At 50.0% G+C, this 16,240-nt stretch overlaps 1 protein-coding gene across 2 annotated transcripts in view; it reads left to right on the top strand.

Annotated features, from left to right (window-relative positions):
• lekr1 (leucine, glutamate and lysine rich 1) overlaps window positions 1-16,240 on the top strand; it is a 275,682-nt gene that overhangs the window by 140,187 nt on the left and 119,255 nt on the right. For both annotated transcript variants that reach the window (XM_038816234.1, XM_038816233.1), the window contains exon 6: window positions 9,735-9,920. In XM_038816234.1, the coding sequence (XP_038672162.1) occupies window positions 9,735-9,920 (186 nt within the window). The remainder of the gene's footprint in view (window positions 1-9,734; window positions 9,921-16,240) is intronic.

The following is a 16,240-nucleotide window of genomic DNA, read 5'->3' as shown; positions in this document are numbered from 1 at the left end:
CACATCGGCACCTCAGGATGATGTTGCAATGAGAGCCAAGCCCCCAGTAGAGGAAATCACTAACTCCATATGCACCGCCCGATCTGGCCTCCACAACAGGCAGAGGTGCAGCCACATGCAAAGAGTTAAAGAAGGCCCCCTCAGCTAGCTACAGGAGGGGAATTTTCAGACTTGGGGAAGATTGCGGGGGGGGGGGGGGGGGGGGGCAGGATGTAATAACCCCTATCAGGTCCAGGGAAATACACTGATCGATCTCCCTGTGGAACCCGTAGAATGTGAACTTCTTCGCTAGTTGCCGGACAACATTCTACAGCCTTCATTATTTCTTTTCCCTCCCAGTTCTTTTTTTTAATATAAATTCAGAGTACCATTTTTTCCAATTAAGGGGCAATTTAGCGTGGCCAATCTACCTACCCAGCACATCTTTGGATTGTGGGGGCGAAACCCACGCAAACACGGGGAGAATGTGTGAACTCCACATGGACAGTGACTCAGAGCCGCGATGGAACCTGGCACCTCGGTGCTGTGAGGCAGCAGTGCAAACCACTGTGCCACCATGCTTCCCTTTCCCTGGCAGTTCTAACAGCAGATTAATATTGCCAGTTTTACAAGACTTGGATGTTGCTGAATATTGTTAGTATCGGAACATCTGTGACTATTTTAAAAAAAAATGTATACATGGCTAATGTACACAAACATTTGATAATAAGCCAAGTGCTTGTCAAAATGAAATCTAATTCATTTATTCCCTTGCCATGTGTATGAGTGTTGTTGACTGGCAGAGATAGTTAGTGCCCTGAATCGTATTAGTACGCAGAAGTAGAGCATATGGGAGATTGGTTAGGAGGACAACAGCACCTCTTAGTGTCAGGTCAGATAAGCAATGGCAAAGATTTCAGTTTAAAAGTTCATCTAGATATTTTAAAATGAAGGTGTTACCCCAGATCTGGCAAAAGGTTTGAGAAAATCATGGCAGCAGACAAAAGCATCATATTTACTCCACTTAAAAAGAAACAATTTGTGTGAGACAGGTTGGTGGTCACTGACCTGAAACATTGCCTTGATCTTTATGGACCCTCCCCAATCCCCACCCTCCCCACTCTGCCCAAACCACCCCGCCTCACCCCCCTCAAACCCCTGCTCCCCCTAGCAGGTTTGAGTTGGGGCAGGAGTCATGGGGATGAAATTGCCTCAACGCCTGCCCCAAGCTGGAAGCAATTTTATAGAGCAGGGCTTTGGAGACGGTATTGATGGGAAAAGCCTACCCTTACCCAATTAAGGCCTTTAAGTGGCTAAGTCTTTCCCACCCAGCCTAAATTTTTAGTCTGGTGAATGGATGATGGATCAAGGTGGGGAATGGAGAATTTTCAAAACCTACATCTTGGGTGGGAAAGAGGTAAGGGGGCGCGGGAAGTTGGACAGGATTCCCTCCAGAATTCCGCCCGCCCAACTCGTCCATGATTTTACGGTGGGGCAGGCAGAGTCCTGGTTGGGAAACCCGCTCTTGCCCCAATTAAGGCCTGAAGTGACCACTTCATAAGAACCTTTTCCTATCAGCCTCAATTTGTAGGCTGGCAGGTGCTGGAAAGCTCGGGGAGAAACAGAAAATTATAAAATCCTCAATTCCAGGCAGATAGGTTGGGAGGAAAGGCGCTTCCATCAGAAACCCCCTTCTGACTGGGTCATCCTCCCCTCAAGGACAGGACACCTCTGAACGTCTCTCCCCTGGCATATCCCCGGACAACCCAGCCGCCTCCCTTGTGATATCTTCTCCCCCACCCCCTTCCTCACTCTCACCCCACACCCACCAAGGGAACCCTACCTGGGACCTCGATTACTTATCTGGCATTGATGTTCCAACACTCTCAGCCACTCCAGCACTGTGCATGGCTGGGTTTTTTAGACATTAGACCATTACAGCGCAGTACAGGCCCTTCGGCCCTCGATGTTGCGCCGACCTCTGAAACCAATCTAAAGCCCATCTACACTATTCCCTTATCGTCCATATGTTTATCCACTGACCATTTAAATGCCCTTAATGTTGGCGAGTCCACTACTGTTGCAGGCAGGGCATTCCACGCCCCTACTACTCTCTTGAGTAAAGAACCTACCTCTGACATCTGTCCTATATCTATATCCCCTCAATTTAAAGCTATGTCCCCTCGTGATAGCCATCACCATCCGAGGAAAAAGGCTCTCACAGTCCACCCTATCTAATCCTCTGATCATCTTGTATGCCTCTACTAAGTCACCCCTTAACCTTCTTCTCTCTAACGGAAACAGCCTCATGTCCCTCAGCCTTTCCTCATAAGATCTTCCCTCCATACCAGGCAACATCCTGGTAAATCTCCTCTGCACCCTTTCCAATGCTTCCACATCCTTCCTATAATGCGGCGACCAGAACTGGACGCAATACTCCAAATGCGGCCGCACCAGAGTTTTCTACAGCTGCAACATGACATCATGGCTCCGAAACTCCATCCCTCTACCAATAAAAGCTAACACACCGTATGCCTACTTAACAACCCCATCAACCTGGGTGGCAACTTTCAGGGATCTATTTACATGGACACCGAGATCTCTCTGCTCATCCACACTACCAAGAATCTTACCATTAGCCCAGTACTCTGTATTCCTGTTACTCCTTCCAAAATAAATGACCTCACACTTTTCTGCATTAAACTCCATTTGCCACTTCTCAGCCCAGCTCTGCAGCTTATCTATGTCCCTCTGTAACCTGCAACATCCTTCTGCACTGTCCACAACTCCACCGACTTTAGTGTCATCCGCAAATTTACTCACCCATCCTTTCACGCCCTCCTCCAGGTCATTTCTAAAAATAACAAACAGCAGTGGCCCCAAAACAGATCCTTGTGGTATACCACTAGTAACTGAACTCCGGGCTGAACATTTTCCATCAACCAACACCCTCTGTCTTCTTCCAGCTAGCCAATTTCTGATCCAAACCACCCTCGATCCCATGCCTCCGTATTTTCTGCAAGAGCCTACCGTGGGGAACCTTATCAAATGCTTTACTGAAATCCATATGCACCACATCAACTGCTTTACCCTCGTCCACCTGTTTGGCCACCTTCTCAAAGAACTCAATAAGGTTTGTGAGGCACGACCTACCCTTCACAAAACCATGTGAAGGATAGGTCCCGTGCGGGTTGAAGAGCTGTCGCTAATCTGATTGGCTGGCAGCTCTCCAAGGCTGCACGTCCTTCCAAGCAAGGATGGAAGTCCATTCAAGTGTAAAGTGGCAGCTGGCCTGTTGGCGGGAATGTGTTCTCCACTGACTCTCCAGAACGGCAAAGGCCATCTGAAAAATTCAGGCCATTAACTTTGTTTCTCTCTGGACAGATGCAACCTGACCTGCAGTGATTTTCCGACAATTTCTGTTTTCATCCCGCATATAGCATGCATGCAGATTGCTGTATTCCATCCATCATTGCATGTGGAAAGATTGGTCCCAATATTTGCAAGGAGTATTAGAACATAGAACATAGAACAGTACAGCACAGAACAGGCCCTTCGGTCCTCAATGTTGTGCCGAGCCATGATCACCCTACTCAAACCCACGTATCCACCCTATACCCGTAAACCAACAACCCCCCCTTAACCTTACTTTTATTAGGACACTACGGGCAATTTATCATGGCCAATCCACCTAACCCGCACATCTTTGGACTGTGGGAGGAAACCGGAGCACCCGGAGGAAACCCACGCACACAGGGGGAGGACGTGCAGACTCCACACAGACAGTGACCCAGCCGGGAATCGAACCTGGGACCCTGGAGCTGTGAAGCATTTATGCTAACCACCATGGAAGCAGCACGGTTTTGTGAAGGGGAAGTCGTGTCTCACTAACTTGATACAGTTTTTCGAGAAGGTGCGAGGGGCAAGGTTTAGAGCAGATGTACAAGGTAAGTTTTTTACACAGAGGATAGTGGGTGCCTGGAACCCACTGTCAGAGGAGGTGGTGGAAGCAGGGACGATAGTGACGTTTAAGGGACATCTTGACAAATATATGAATAAGATGGGAATAGAGGGATATGGACCCAGAAATATTGAAGGTTTTAGTTCAGACGGGCAGCATGGTCGGCACAGGCTTGGAGGGCTGAAGGGCCTGTTCCTGTGCTGTACTTTTCTTTGTTTTTTGTCCTTTGTTCTTTGTTCGTTTGTTCTTCGTTCTTTGTTCTTTGAGGAATGGAGAGAGAGGTGCGGCGTGGGGAAAACCCAACAACTGGGCTTAGCAGGAGTTCATTATAACTATTTTTTGTTTCTAATCTGCTTGATGTCCAAATTGACTGGCTGTCCAGTTATTGGGTGGGAAAACCAGCAGTAGGAGACCAGAGCAATCAGGAGAGAGGGAGCAAGAGATTTAGTTTTGGTGGGCAAGAAGAGAATATAAATTGGGAGGAAGTAGAATATTGGTGTTAGTGAGGGGAAAAGAGAGTGAAAATTTGGGGGTAGCAAGAGAGTGGATCTTGGTGAGGAGACCACAACAGAAATCAGGAGGGAGGAAGTAAGATATTGGAGTTTGATCAGCGGACATGGCAGCAGAAATTTGATGTGAGGAAGGAAGAGATCAGCCATTGGTGAAGGCCACGGGACGAGACAGAAATGGGGAAGGAGCATGTGGGAAATCAGAGCTTCTGTAGGAAAAGCAATCAAAATTGGGCGGGAAGGGGCAGCATGATGGCACAGTGATTAGTACTGCTGCCTCACGGCGGCGAGGTCCCAGGTTCGATCCCGGCTCTGGGTCACTGTGGAGTTTACACATTCTCCCCGTGTGTGCGTGGGTTTCGCCCCCACAACCCAAAGATGTGCAAGGTAGGTGGATGGCCATGCTAAATTGCCACATAATTGGAAAAAATTAATTGGGTATTCTCAATTTATTTTTTAAAAATTGGGTGGGAAGGAATGAGAGATTAGGGTCTATATGGGGAGGGAGGGATGTATCTTTGTAGCAGGGGATGGCGCACGGTAACACAATGATTAGCACTGTTGCTTCGCAGCAACCGGGTCCCAGGTTCGACTCCCAGCTTGGGTCATTATCTGTGTGGAGTCTGTACGTTCTCCCCGTGTCTACGTGGTTTTTTTTCCAGGTGCTCTAGTTTCCTCTCTCAAGTCCCGAAAGACGAGCTTGTTAGGTAATTTGGACATTCTGAACTCTCCTTCCTTGTGCCCAAACAGGCGCCAGAATGTGGTGACTAGGGGCTTTTCACAGTAACTTCGTTGCAGTGTTAATGTCAGCCTACTTGTGACAATAAAGATTATTACAAAAAAAAAGTGAGTGCAATCAGGTTGGAGGGAGCAAGAGAATGGGGTTTGGTTGAGTAGTGGGGGAAAGAAGAAATTGGAAAGGAACAAATGAGAGATTAGGGTTTGCTGGGGAGAAAGGTGGAAATCGAGAGGGAGCGAGTGAGAGAGAGATTAATCTTGGTGGGGGAAGAGGGTGAGGGAACAGAGTGGGGGAGGGAGGGAACAAAGGATTGTGGCTTGGTGGGGCAGTGGTGTGGGTGGTATGGAGGCATGCGAAAAAGTCCATAAATCTGCAATCGGGCTTGATTTCTATATGTTAATGAGGTGTCCTGCCTCGCCAAAGCACACATGCTGTAGATTGGGGACAATTCCTGATTTAAATTGTTTTAATCCTCTCTCACCCATCATGCAGGGTAGAGGTTTAATATGAAGGCCACTGTCTTGTGCAGATTAGTGCACTCAGTCATGAAGTTGCATGAAGTATTGCATTTATATAACTTTCATTTAATAACCTAACTTCAGTGCCCATTAGGCATGAAAAAGAATCATCATTTAAAATGTGGATCATGGCTGCCTCTGTCTGTTTTAGCTGTTGTGTACCGCCGGTATGATAAAGCAGAGAAGACTTGTTTATATCATAAAAAGGGTTGGACAACAAGGCATAGAATTATAGGGCACAATTCTCTGGAAAAAAGTACGGCAGTGAGCGGGAATTGCAGTGAGCTTCCACCGCGGTCCTCAGCCCAGCGAGGCCGGCAGCACAATTCAAGTTTAATTGTCCACTAGGCGCGGCCTCACGGGTTTCTCGCCGCAAATGAAGGCTCGCCAGCTGATTCGCCAGGACGGCACTCACCAGCCCCCCGCTAACATGGTCGAGCAGCACTTAAGCTACATTGGCTCAGCCAGCTCGCAATAATGACATCGAGGAGACCAACCCCAGGTTTGGGGACGCTGGCCTGGGGAAGCACCTTGCTGCAGTGGTGGCCAGGAGGGATTTCATGTTCCCCCGAGGGTCCCGGAGGGTGAGCCATCGGGCAGCCAGTGTTGCCTGGGAATGGTGGCGGCAGCTGTGAGCTCGGGGAGTGTGATCAGGAGGACTGGGATCCAGTGCCGAAAATAGGTCAACGACCTACACCGAGCAGCACGGGTGAGTAGACATTAACGCCCCCAACGCCCCCCCCCCCCCCCCCAAGGGAGCATCCAACTGCTCATATGACCCCCTACTCTCCCTCCACCCCTCCCTCATCAACCCCACAACCCTCTTTCTACTCACCCCACCTTTTCAACCCCCACAACCCTCCCTCCACCCCCGCCTCCCACCACTGTGAACCACACGTGTGGCTAACGATTCCCCCTCTGTGTCTCCTCAGGAAAGGTTCTCCCATAATCATCAGGAGATGGCCCACTGGTGGTGGTGCATAAGGATCCTGATCACCTTCGAGGTGCGTGCCTTGGAGGTGACTGATGTGGCCGAGGACAGGGCGGTCACCCACGTGGAGGCTTCGGACGCCGCAGAGGTGAGGAACCATCAGGCTCTACCCGGGGGAACCTATCAAATGTGAGTTGTTATTGCCTTACTGACTGATCCATCCCTCGCATTGACCACATGTCCATTCTCCTGCAGGTCCTCCAGCCGACAGAATCAGTCCATCCCGGCCGGTCCCCTCTCCTGACTCCCAAAAGACCACCTCGGAGGAGAGCTTTGAGGATGCAACGGTTAAAGTCATGGCACAGCTGTCATCCCCACCCTCCACCAGCGCAGATACACACACCTCGGTGGGAAATGATCATGGAAAGGCTTCGGGGGCACAATCTGGTGATCACCACACCGCTGATGATGCAGATCAGGTAGCGGCAGGAACCCCCAGGTGAGACAGCAGTCAGAGGTCAGCTGGCTTCCAACCTGATGTTGAGCCTGTGGTACAGAGGTACCCGGAACTGATGGAGATGATAGGAAGCAGCCGGGACATTTAGAGGGAAATGTCAACGTCACTCCAGCAGATCCATAGCCGCTTTGAGGAGTCCCAGAGGCTATGTGCAAAGGAGTTATCACCGGCAATGTGTGGCACCGAGGCCAACACTGCTAGGATGGTGACCGTAGTGGAGAGCCTGGTGCTCAACCTCGGCACTATTAGTGAAGGTGTCCAAGGCGTCACGCAGTCGGTGACGGCCATGGCTCAGGATCTCTGCAGAATGTCTGACTTGCTGGGTGATGTGACCCAGTTCCAGGCTGGCCTTGATGAGGTTCTGCGGGACATGTCCCGCTCTAAGATGTGAATGGCAGAAGAGCTGGGGAGCTTGTCCCAGTCACAGGTGGGCATTGCCGTGGCACTGCAGAGCATGGCCCAGTCACTGAGGAGCATTGTGGAGGGCGTCGACATGATAGTACAGACCATGGGAAGCTGCCAGTGCTGACCGAGCAGATGATGCAGGGGCAACATGGGCTCAAACCACCTGCCCCCCATGTCAAGTTGAACCCCAGGACCCTATGGGCACCAATCGGGAAGATGGGGCACTGGGCACCAACCCGACCCATCCCATGGAGTGGCAACGATGGCCACCAGCTCCCTCGGTTCCACCGTGACTCAAAAAGTCAACACACGGAACAGCGGGTCACTTCGGCCCCAGAGAATGCCCGCCAGGGGCATCGAAGGCCAGGGGATGTGGTCAGTAGCTGGCTGCCTCCACCTCATATGTGCATCCTTTGGAGACACCTAGATATAGTGGTAAAGCTAGGAGGGCAAAGCACATTGAGGACACCGGGGAAGGCGCGGGAGGGAGTATGGGGGTAGATAAGGGGTGGGGAGGGAGTGTTGGGGAGGGAGTGTTAAGGGGGCGGCATCCCATGTGGGCATGTCCCCAGAGCTGTGCCCCATCCCCTGGGTGTTTGGATATTGGAATGCCGAGTGTGTGGTGTTGCCTCCCGCAGTGTTCAAGAACAGTGTCCAAGCATCAGGGTGTGATTGGGATGCGAGGCAATGACTCCCACATGCTACATGGCCCACCCACCCACGGGAATCCACTTGGGATGTGTGAAGTGCTCACTTAACCACGATTGCTAATTCTCCATTACCAATAGCGTTCAGCCGCAAGACCAGAGCCTCGGCAGTTGGCGGAGTTGACGGTTGTTGGGGCAGACGGGCAGGGACAAAGGTTGCGGGCCCACGTGATCATGGGGTTGGCATGGTGGTTCCTTGAGTGGTTGTCCCCCGGTTGCTCTCCCCAGCGCCTTCCCCCGCCCTCCTATGGCGGATCACCCCTGCGGAGCGTCCCCCAGACAAGGGTCCCCCACCACTCACCAAGCACTGTCATATTATGCACCAGTATATCATGGTGCAGACACACACCCTGATGGACATACAGTAGGACCAATCAACATGCATAACACCGCAGCCAATCACCAGTTAGAGCACACTCACTATGAAGACAGAGGGCATCAGTTTTCCCACTCATTCGGGATACAGCCTCTCAGAAGGACAGAGCTTACAGTTTACAGCACAGATTCTCACCATGTACTGAGTGATTAGACTGGTTAGGATAGGCACAGGTCTTTAGTTAATCTAACATCGGCTCCCCACAGAAGCCCTTCCGCCAGGTTCACTTTTTTCAAAATGAATATTAATTGACGCCAGTGTGATCACTTGCTGGGGAAGCCGCTGAATGACAGGGAGCCGTTGGATTTGGGGCAGCTCCCGTTAATTGTATGGAACAGGCTTTAAGTGGTAATAATTGGTTTCTTGCCACGCTATAGTGAGATCCCATTTTCACCTAAGGGAGCAGATTGGTCCAAACTGTTTGGTGCCTGGGGCGATTCTCGTTTTTGTCCTCTCCCACGATTCGCCAACCTCGTTTCGCTTGAGTGAGAGCGTAACAAGGCTGGAGAATCGCGCTCATAGTGCAGGAGGAGGCCTTTTCTCCCATCGGGTCTGCACCGATCCTTCGAATGAACACTCAATCCATGTTTACACCCTCCTGTAACCCCATAACCTAACTTGTGTTTCTCATGACTCTATTAGGGAAATTTAGCATGGCCAATTCATCTAACCTACACATCATTGGACTGTTGGAAGAAACCGGAGCACCCAGAGGAAACCTATATAGACACAGGGAGGCACAGGAGCACAGTTATTAGCACTGTTGCTTCACAGATCCAGGGTCCCAGGTTCGATTCCTGGCTTGGGTCACTGTGTGTTGTCTGCACGTTCTCCCTGAAGCTTACAGCAAACTGCTTCTGTTTCCTGTTATGGAAGACAGATATTCTCGTGACTTTTTTCATCTCAAAAGGTCAGTGAACCCTATATCTTGACTACTGACCACCCTTACATAAAATGGGATCAAGACACCGAGACCTGAATCATTCCTTCAATTTGTACAAGAAGGCTGATAAATTGAGATTTAGTTATAATGCATAGGAGAACAAATAGAGGGCAATTATAATTACATTAAAAATTGTTTTTGGTTTTCAGAAATGTTCCATTTGCAAGAAAGCCTTAAGAAATCCAATCAAGAGGTAGACTTCATTCAACAGCAAGTACGAGAGCTCCAGCTTTCATCAGACACAATTGCACTTCAAACCCATCAAATCCATGTTTTAGAACAAAAAGAAGCTGAACTTCAAATCAGATGCTGTGACTTGCAGAAACAAGTATGCGGTAAGTGAAACTTTTGCTGAAGAGCATTGATTAATTTATATAAGATGTGACGGCTTAAAAAACTTAGCATGCCTGAATCTAATCCCCAGTATTCTGAGGCCAAAATGGCCAACAATAATTTTGTGCAATTATTGAATCAAAGAATATCAACTGGATTTGCTATGCATACACTTAGAAAACAGAAGTTCGAATCGCATAAAAATAGTGGTATATTCTCAATTGTTATACCATTAATTGAAATAAAACAGAGCGTCAAATTTTAAAATCTGTGGTACCATGGCCCCTTTAAGAGGGAAACCTCCACTGACCGGCTTAGGGCCAATCGTGTGGAAGCATGCAAACCTGACCAATGGAGAGTTTTTGCGGGCCCTGGAAGCAGCATCCCGGGCAGGGTTGACCAATAAGCTGAAGAGTAAAGACCTGGGCCGAGATTCTCCGATCCCGCGGCCAAGTTCTGACACCGGCGTCAAAAGCGGCGAGAGCCACTCCGGCGTCAACGGGCCACCAGGCCCAGGTATTCAGCCCTTCCTGGGGGGCTAGTACCCCTATGGCGCGGAGTGGTGTTTGCTGCTCCGGCGCCCGAAGGCCAGCGCGCCACGCATGCAAAAGTTTGCGCATGTGCGCCATGGCTGGCGCGTGTCTGCACGTGGGTTCCTGTCTCCACGCCGGCCCCCAGGCAATATGGTGGAGCCCTACAGGGGCCCGGCATGGAGGAACATAGGACCTCACGGAACTAGCCCGCCTGCCGATCGGTGGGCCCCGATTGCGGGCTAGCCCCCTGTGGAGGCCCCCCCCAGAGTCGGATCCCCCCTGCCTCCCCACCAGGATTGCCCCCGCAGTCAGAACTCCGAGGTCCCGACGGGTGGGACCATACGTAACCCACGGCGGCGGGACTCGGCAGGCACTGGGCCCGTCGAAGTGTGGAAAATCGCTGGGGGGGGTGCTCTTTCAATGGCCCCCGACCAGCATGGCGGCGACCCCGTGGGTGCCGGATATTCAGCAGTGGAGAATCAGCGGCCCGGCGTCGGAGCAGCATGGCGCGATTCTTGCACTGCCCCCGCCCCCCCCCCCCCCCCCCGCCCCCCCCGGACGATTCTCCGACCCGGCGCAGGATTGGAGAATCCCGGCCCTGTTATATCATGTTCTGCGCCTGGTATCTATCTGCCTTTGCCTACCATCAATAAACTCCTACTACTGGAAGCATCCAGTGAATGTTTTGAGTCACCACATTGGCGGCAAGGACATTTTTTCTTTGATCGCAGTTGGCAATTGTTCTGAATTGAGGGTGGAAGGGAGGAACTGTTGAGAAAACAGAGAATTTCCAGCAAGAGTCGGAATCATTTAAATCGTGGGTGGAAATGTCTATCATTGGGGACTAAACCCATTTCACCAAGGGGTTAGTCATGAAGTCAGTACATCGAATGACTCAATTTCTTCTTTACCGTGAAAGAGATCACAGGTGAGGACAATAAGAAGCTTCTGACAGTTTGTGGGCCCCAGATTCACAATTTGATTCAGAACCTCATGTCCCCAGCGGCAACCAACTCCAAAACCTTTGACCAGATAGTTAAATTGGTTAAAGAACATTCCAACCCAAGGCCCTCGATTATCCTCCAACGTTATAAGTTTAACTCTGCAGTGATCAATCATCAATACGAGTTGACTAGTGAAGACGGCATGATTCTTTGGGGATCATGGGTGGCCATCCTGCCTCAGGCCCTTCCTTCAAGAGTTACACAGAGTCTACCCAGGGCAGACAAAAATGAAGATGTTAATGTGCAGCTACGTCTCGCAGCCAGGAATGAACAAGGCATTGAAGAGCTCGTACAACAGTGTCACCCTGGCCAAATGCAGCAATCTTTGCCACTTTTCTCCACACTTCGCCCTTGGGAATGGTGAGGTCGCCCATGAACCAGGGTCCACGTGGATTATACAACCCTTTTATGGGCAATATGTTTTTGGTGCTATTAGATGCCCAAACAAAGTGGTTATTGGTCCAGGAGATTACAGTTAAGGTTTGGTTCCCTGTGTTTGCCGTATGTGGGTTTCCGGAGACAATTGTTGAGGACAACGGCACTCCCTTCACCAGCGATGATTTCCAGCATTTTGTGAAAGCAAATGGCATACAGCAGATAGCTCCGTATCATCCAACATCAAGCGGTCTGGTCCTGCAGGCCATTCAAACTTCCAACAATGCCATGAAAAGCAGTCAGACAATCCATTCAGAGGTTGGGAAATTTTTTGCTGTGTAAAACTCAACCCCTCAGTCAACCACAGGAGTCACACCAGCTGGGTTGCTCATGGGCCGTTGATTGAGAACCCGATTGTACCTTAAATTTGGTAAAGTGAGTGGAGGCTCGGCAGGCCTCTCAGAAGAGTGGGAGACCTGGTTTTGGTATGTAATTTTGCAGCAGGTTCACCTTGGTTAGAAGGAGGGGTTGTGGGTCTTATGCGGTCGATGTTTATCGGAAGTCCATTAAGAAGCAGATCAACCAGCTGAGGAGTTGAGGGGTACTCCCCCCCCCCCCCCCCCCCCCCCCCCGCCTCCCAACGTGGAGTCAACGAGTTCTATGAGTACCGTAGTACCGTGAATACTCCTGTGACTTGTTCCAGCCAAGAGGAGTCAGGGGCTCCCACTTCTGTTCAACCAACTGTGGCTGTCGAGGGTGACACGGTTAGTTTGCCCCTTGTGGAAGTGGTCCTGCCTGCAGTCGCATCGACTGTGAACCACCTAATCACCCAAAGGAGTGCTAAGCCTGTGGCTGGGCTCCAGAGGTCCAGGAGATTCGGGAGGGCTTCAGATTGATTGACATTTTGATGGGCTCTTTTTCCCTGGCTGCCCCTGTTAACGATTGTGATTTTTGTTCATAGTAATGGGAAAGTGTATTAAGGGACTTAAGGGGGCAGGGAGAGGGATGTGGTTATGTGGGTCCTTTAAGGGGCAAGCTTCACTAATCATGTGACCAGCTCAGGGACAATTACGTGGGAGCGCGCGAACCCCAGCAAATGGGGCCCTGGGAGTGGGAGCTGGCAGGGTAGATCAGGGAGCTGAAGAGTAAAGACTTGTTTATAGTGTTCCATGCCTGTTATCTATCTGCCTGGAAGTTTACAGCATGTCTTGAGCCACCACAAAATCATACACATCACAGCAATGATTTATAAGAATAACAGAATTGCTATCCAGATCCCAATCAAGGGTGAAAATAATCATTTTTATCCCCTTTTTATTGCCTTTTCAAAATGCGTTCTAAAAGTGCTAAATTAGAAAATCTGTAATCTGTGTGCTTGAACTGCTGATGTTGTTGTGCAAACTTTAAAAATAATGTAGTTCTCAACATGAAAAAAATTACAAGTGAAACCTTGTGGCATTGGCAGCTGGTTAAAGTGTGAAATGATATTCCAAGGCGATTGGTTTGACTGGTCTTTATTGTGAAACCGATTTACTTCTAAGCCAGTGATTGCAATAATAAAGATCACGTAACACTGAACTGCTGCTTCTGGCCCTGGAATGTATTCAGTTACTGTGTCCTCACACTCTTTGGCATTTAAAGTAAATAATGTTTAAAGAACGGGATCACAGAGTGGTGGTAATATAAATACTGGGCTCACAGGCGGCAACAGTTTAAATAATGGGATCACAAAGCGGTGACGGTTTAAAGAACGGGACCACAGAGCGGCGAACGTTTAAACACTAGGATCACAGTGCGGCGACAGTTTAAAGAACAACACCACAGAGAGGTGATGGTTTAAGGAACAGGATCACAGAGCGGTGACGGTTTAAAGAATGGGACCACAGAGCGGTGACAGTTTGAAGAATGGGACCACAGAGCGGTGACAGTTTGTAGAATGGGATCACAGAGCGGTGACAGTTTGTAGAATGGGATCACAGAGCGGTGACAGTTTGTAGAATGGGATCACAGAGCGGTGACAGTTTGTAGAATGGGATCACAGAGCGGTGACAGTTTGTAGAATGGGATCGCAGAGCGGTGACAGTTTGAAGAATGGGATCACAGAGCGGTGACAGTTTGAAAAACGGGATCACAGAGCGGTGACAGTTTGAAAAACGGGATCACAGAGCGGTGACGGTGTAAAGAACAGGATTACAGAGCAGTGACGGTGTAAAGAACAGGATTACAGAGCGGTGACGGTGTAAAGAACAGGATCACAGAGCAGTGACGGTGTAAAGAACAGGATCACAGAGCGGTGACGGTGTAAAGAACAGGATTACAGAGCGGTGACGGTGTAAAGAACAGGATCACAGAGCAGTGACGGTGTAAAGAACAGGATCACAGAGCAGTGACGGTGTAAAGAACAGGATCACAGAGCGGTGACGGTGTAAAGAACAGGATTACAGAGCGGTGACGGTGTAAAGAACAGGATTACAGAGCGGTGACTGTGTAAAGAACAGGATCACAGAGCGGTGACGGTGTAAAGAACAGGATCACAGAGCGGTGACGGTGTAAAGAACAGGATCACAGAGCGGTGAAGGTGTAAAGAACAGGATTACAGAGCGGTGACTGTGTAAAGAACAGGATCACAGAGCGGTGACGGTGTAAAGAACAGGATTACAGAGCGGTGACTGTGTAAAGAACAGGATCACAGAGCGGTGACGGTGTAAAGAACAGGATTACAGAGCGGTGACTGTGTAAAGAACAGGATCACAGAGCGGTGACGGTGTAAAGAACAGGATCACAGAGCGGTGACGGTGTAAAGAACAGGATCACAGAGCGGTGAAGGTGTAAAGAACAGGATTACAGAGCGGTGACTGTGTAAAGAACAGGATCACAGAGCGGTGACGGTGTAAAGAACAGGATTACAGAGCGGTGACGGTGTAAAGAACAGGATCACAGAGCGGTGACGGTGTAAAGAACAGGATCACAGAGCGGTGACGGTGTAAAGAACAGGATCACAGAGCGGTGACGGTGTAAAGAACAGGATCACAGAGCGGTGACGGTGTAAAGAACAGGATCACAGAGCGGTGACGGTGTAAAGAACAGGATCACAGAGCGGTGACGGTGTAAAGAACAGGATTACAGAGCGGTGACGGTGTAAAGAACAGGATTACAGAGCGGTGACGGTGTAAAGAACAGGATCACAGAGCGGTGACGGTGTAAAGAACAGGATCACAGAGCGGTGACGGTGTAAAGAACAGGATCACAGAGCGGTGACGGTGTAAAGAACAGGATCACAGAGCGGTGACGGTGTAAAGAACAGGATCACAGAGCGGTGACGGTGTAAAGAACAGGATTACAGAGCGGTGACGGTGTAAAGAACAGGATCACAGAGCGGTGACGGTGTAAAGAACAGGATTACAGAGCGGTGACGGTGTAAAGAACAGGATCACAGAGCGGTGACGGTGTAAAGAACAGGATCACAGAGCGGTGACGGTGTAAAGAACAGGATCACAGAGCGGTGACGGTGTAAAGAACAGGATCACAGAGCGGTGACGGTGTAAAGAACAGGATTACAGAGCGGTGACGGTGTAAAGAACAGGATTACAGAGCGGTGACGGTGTAAAGAACAGGATCACAGAGCGGTGACGGTGTAAAGAACAGGATCACAGAGCGGTGACGGTGTAAAGAACAGGATCACAGAGCGGTGACGGTGTAAAGAACAGGATCACAGAGCGGTGACGGTGTAAAGAACAGGATCACAGAGCGGTGACGGTGTAAAGAACAGGATCACAGAGCGGTGACGGTGTAAAGAACAGGATCACAGAGCGGTGACGGTGTAAAGAACAGGATCACAGAGCGGTGACGGTGTAAAGAACAGGATCACAGAGCGGTGACGGTGTAAAGAACAGGATTACAGAGCGGTGACGGTGTAAAGAACAGGATCACAGAGCGGTGACGGTGTAAAGAACAGGATCACAGAGCGGTGACGGTGTAAAGAACAGGATCACAGAGCGGTGACGGTGTAAAGAACAGGATCACAGAGCGGTGACGGTGTAAAGAACAGGATCACAGAGCGGTGACGGTGTAAAGAACAGGATCACAGAGCGGTGACGGTGTAAAGAACAGGATCACAGAGCGGTGACGGTGTAAAGAACAGGATCACAGAGCGGTGACGGTGTAAAGAACAGGATCACAGAGCGGTGACGGTGTAAAGAACAGGATTACAGAGCGGTGACGGTGTAAAGAACAGGATCACAGAGCGGTGACGGTGTAAAGAACAGGATTACAGAGCGGTGACGGTGTAAAGAACAGGATCACAGAGCGGTGACGGTGTAAAGAACAGGATCACAGAGCGGTGACGGTGTAAAGAACAGGATTACAGAGCGGTGACGGTGTAAAGAACAGGATTACAGAGCGGTGACGGTG

Source organism: Scyliorhinus canicula, chromosome 13 (assembly GCF_902713615.1).
Source record: "Scyliorhinus canicula chromosome 13, sScyCan1.1, whole genome shotgun sequence".
Lineage (NCBI taxonomy): Eukaryota > Metazoa > Chordata > Chondrichthyes > Carcharhiniformes > Scyliorhinidae > Scyliorhinus > Scyliorhinus canicula.
The sequence above is the reverse complement of the archived record's forward strand: the minus strand, read 5'-3'. Positions and strand labels throughout refer to the sequence as shown.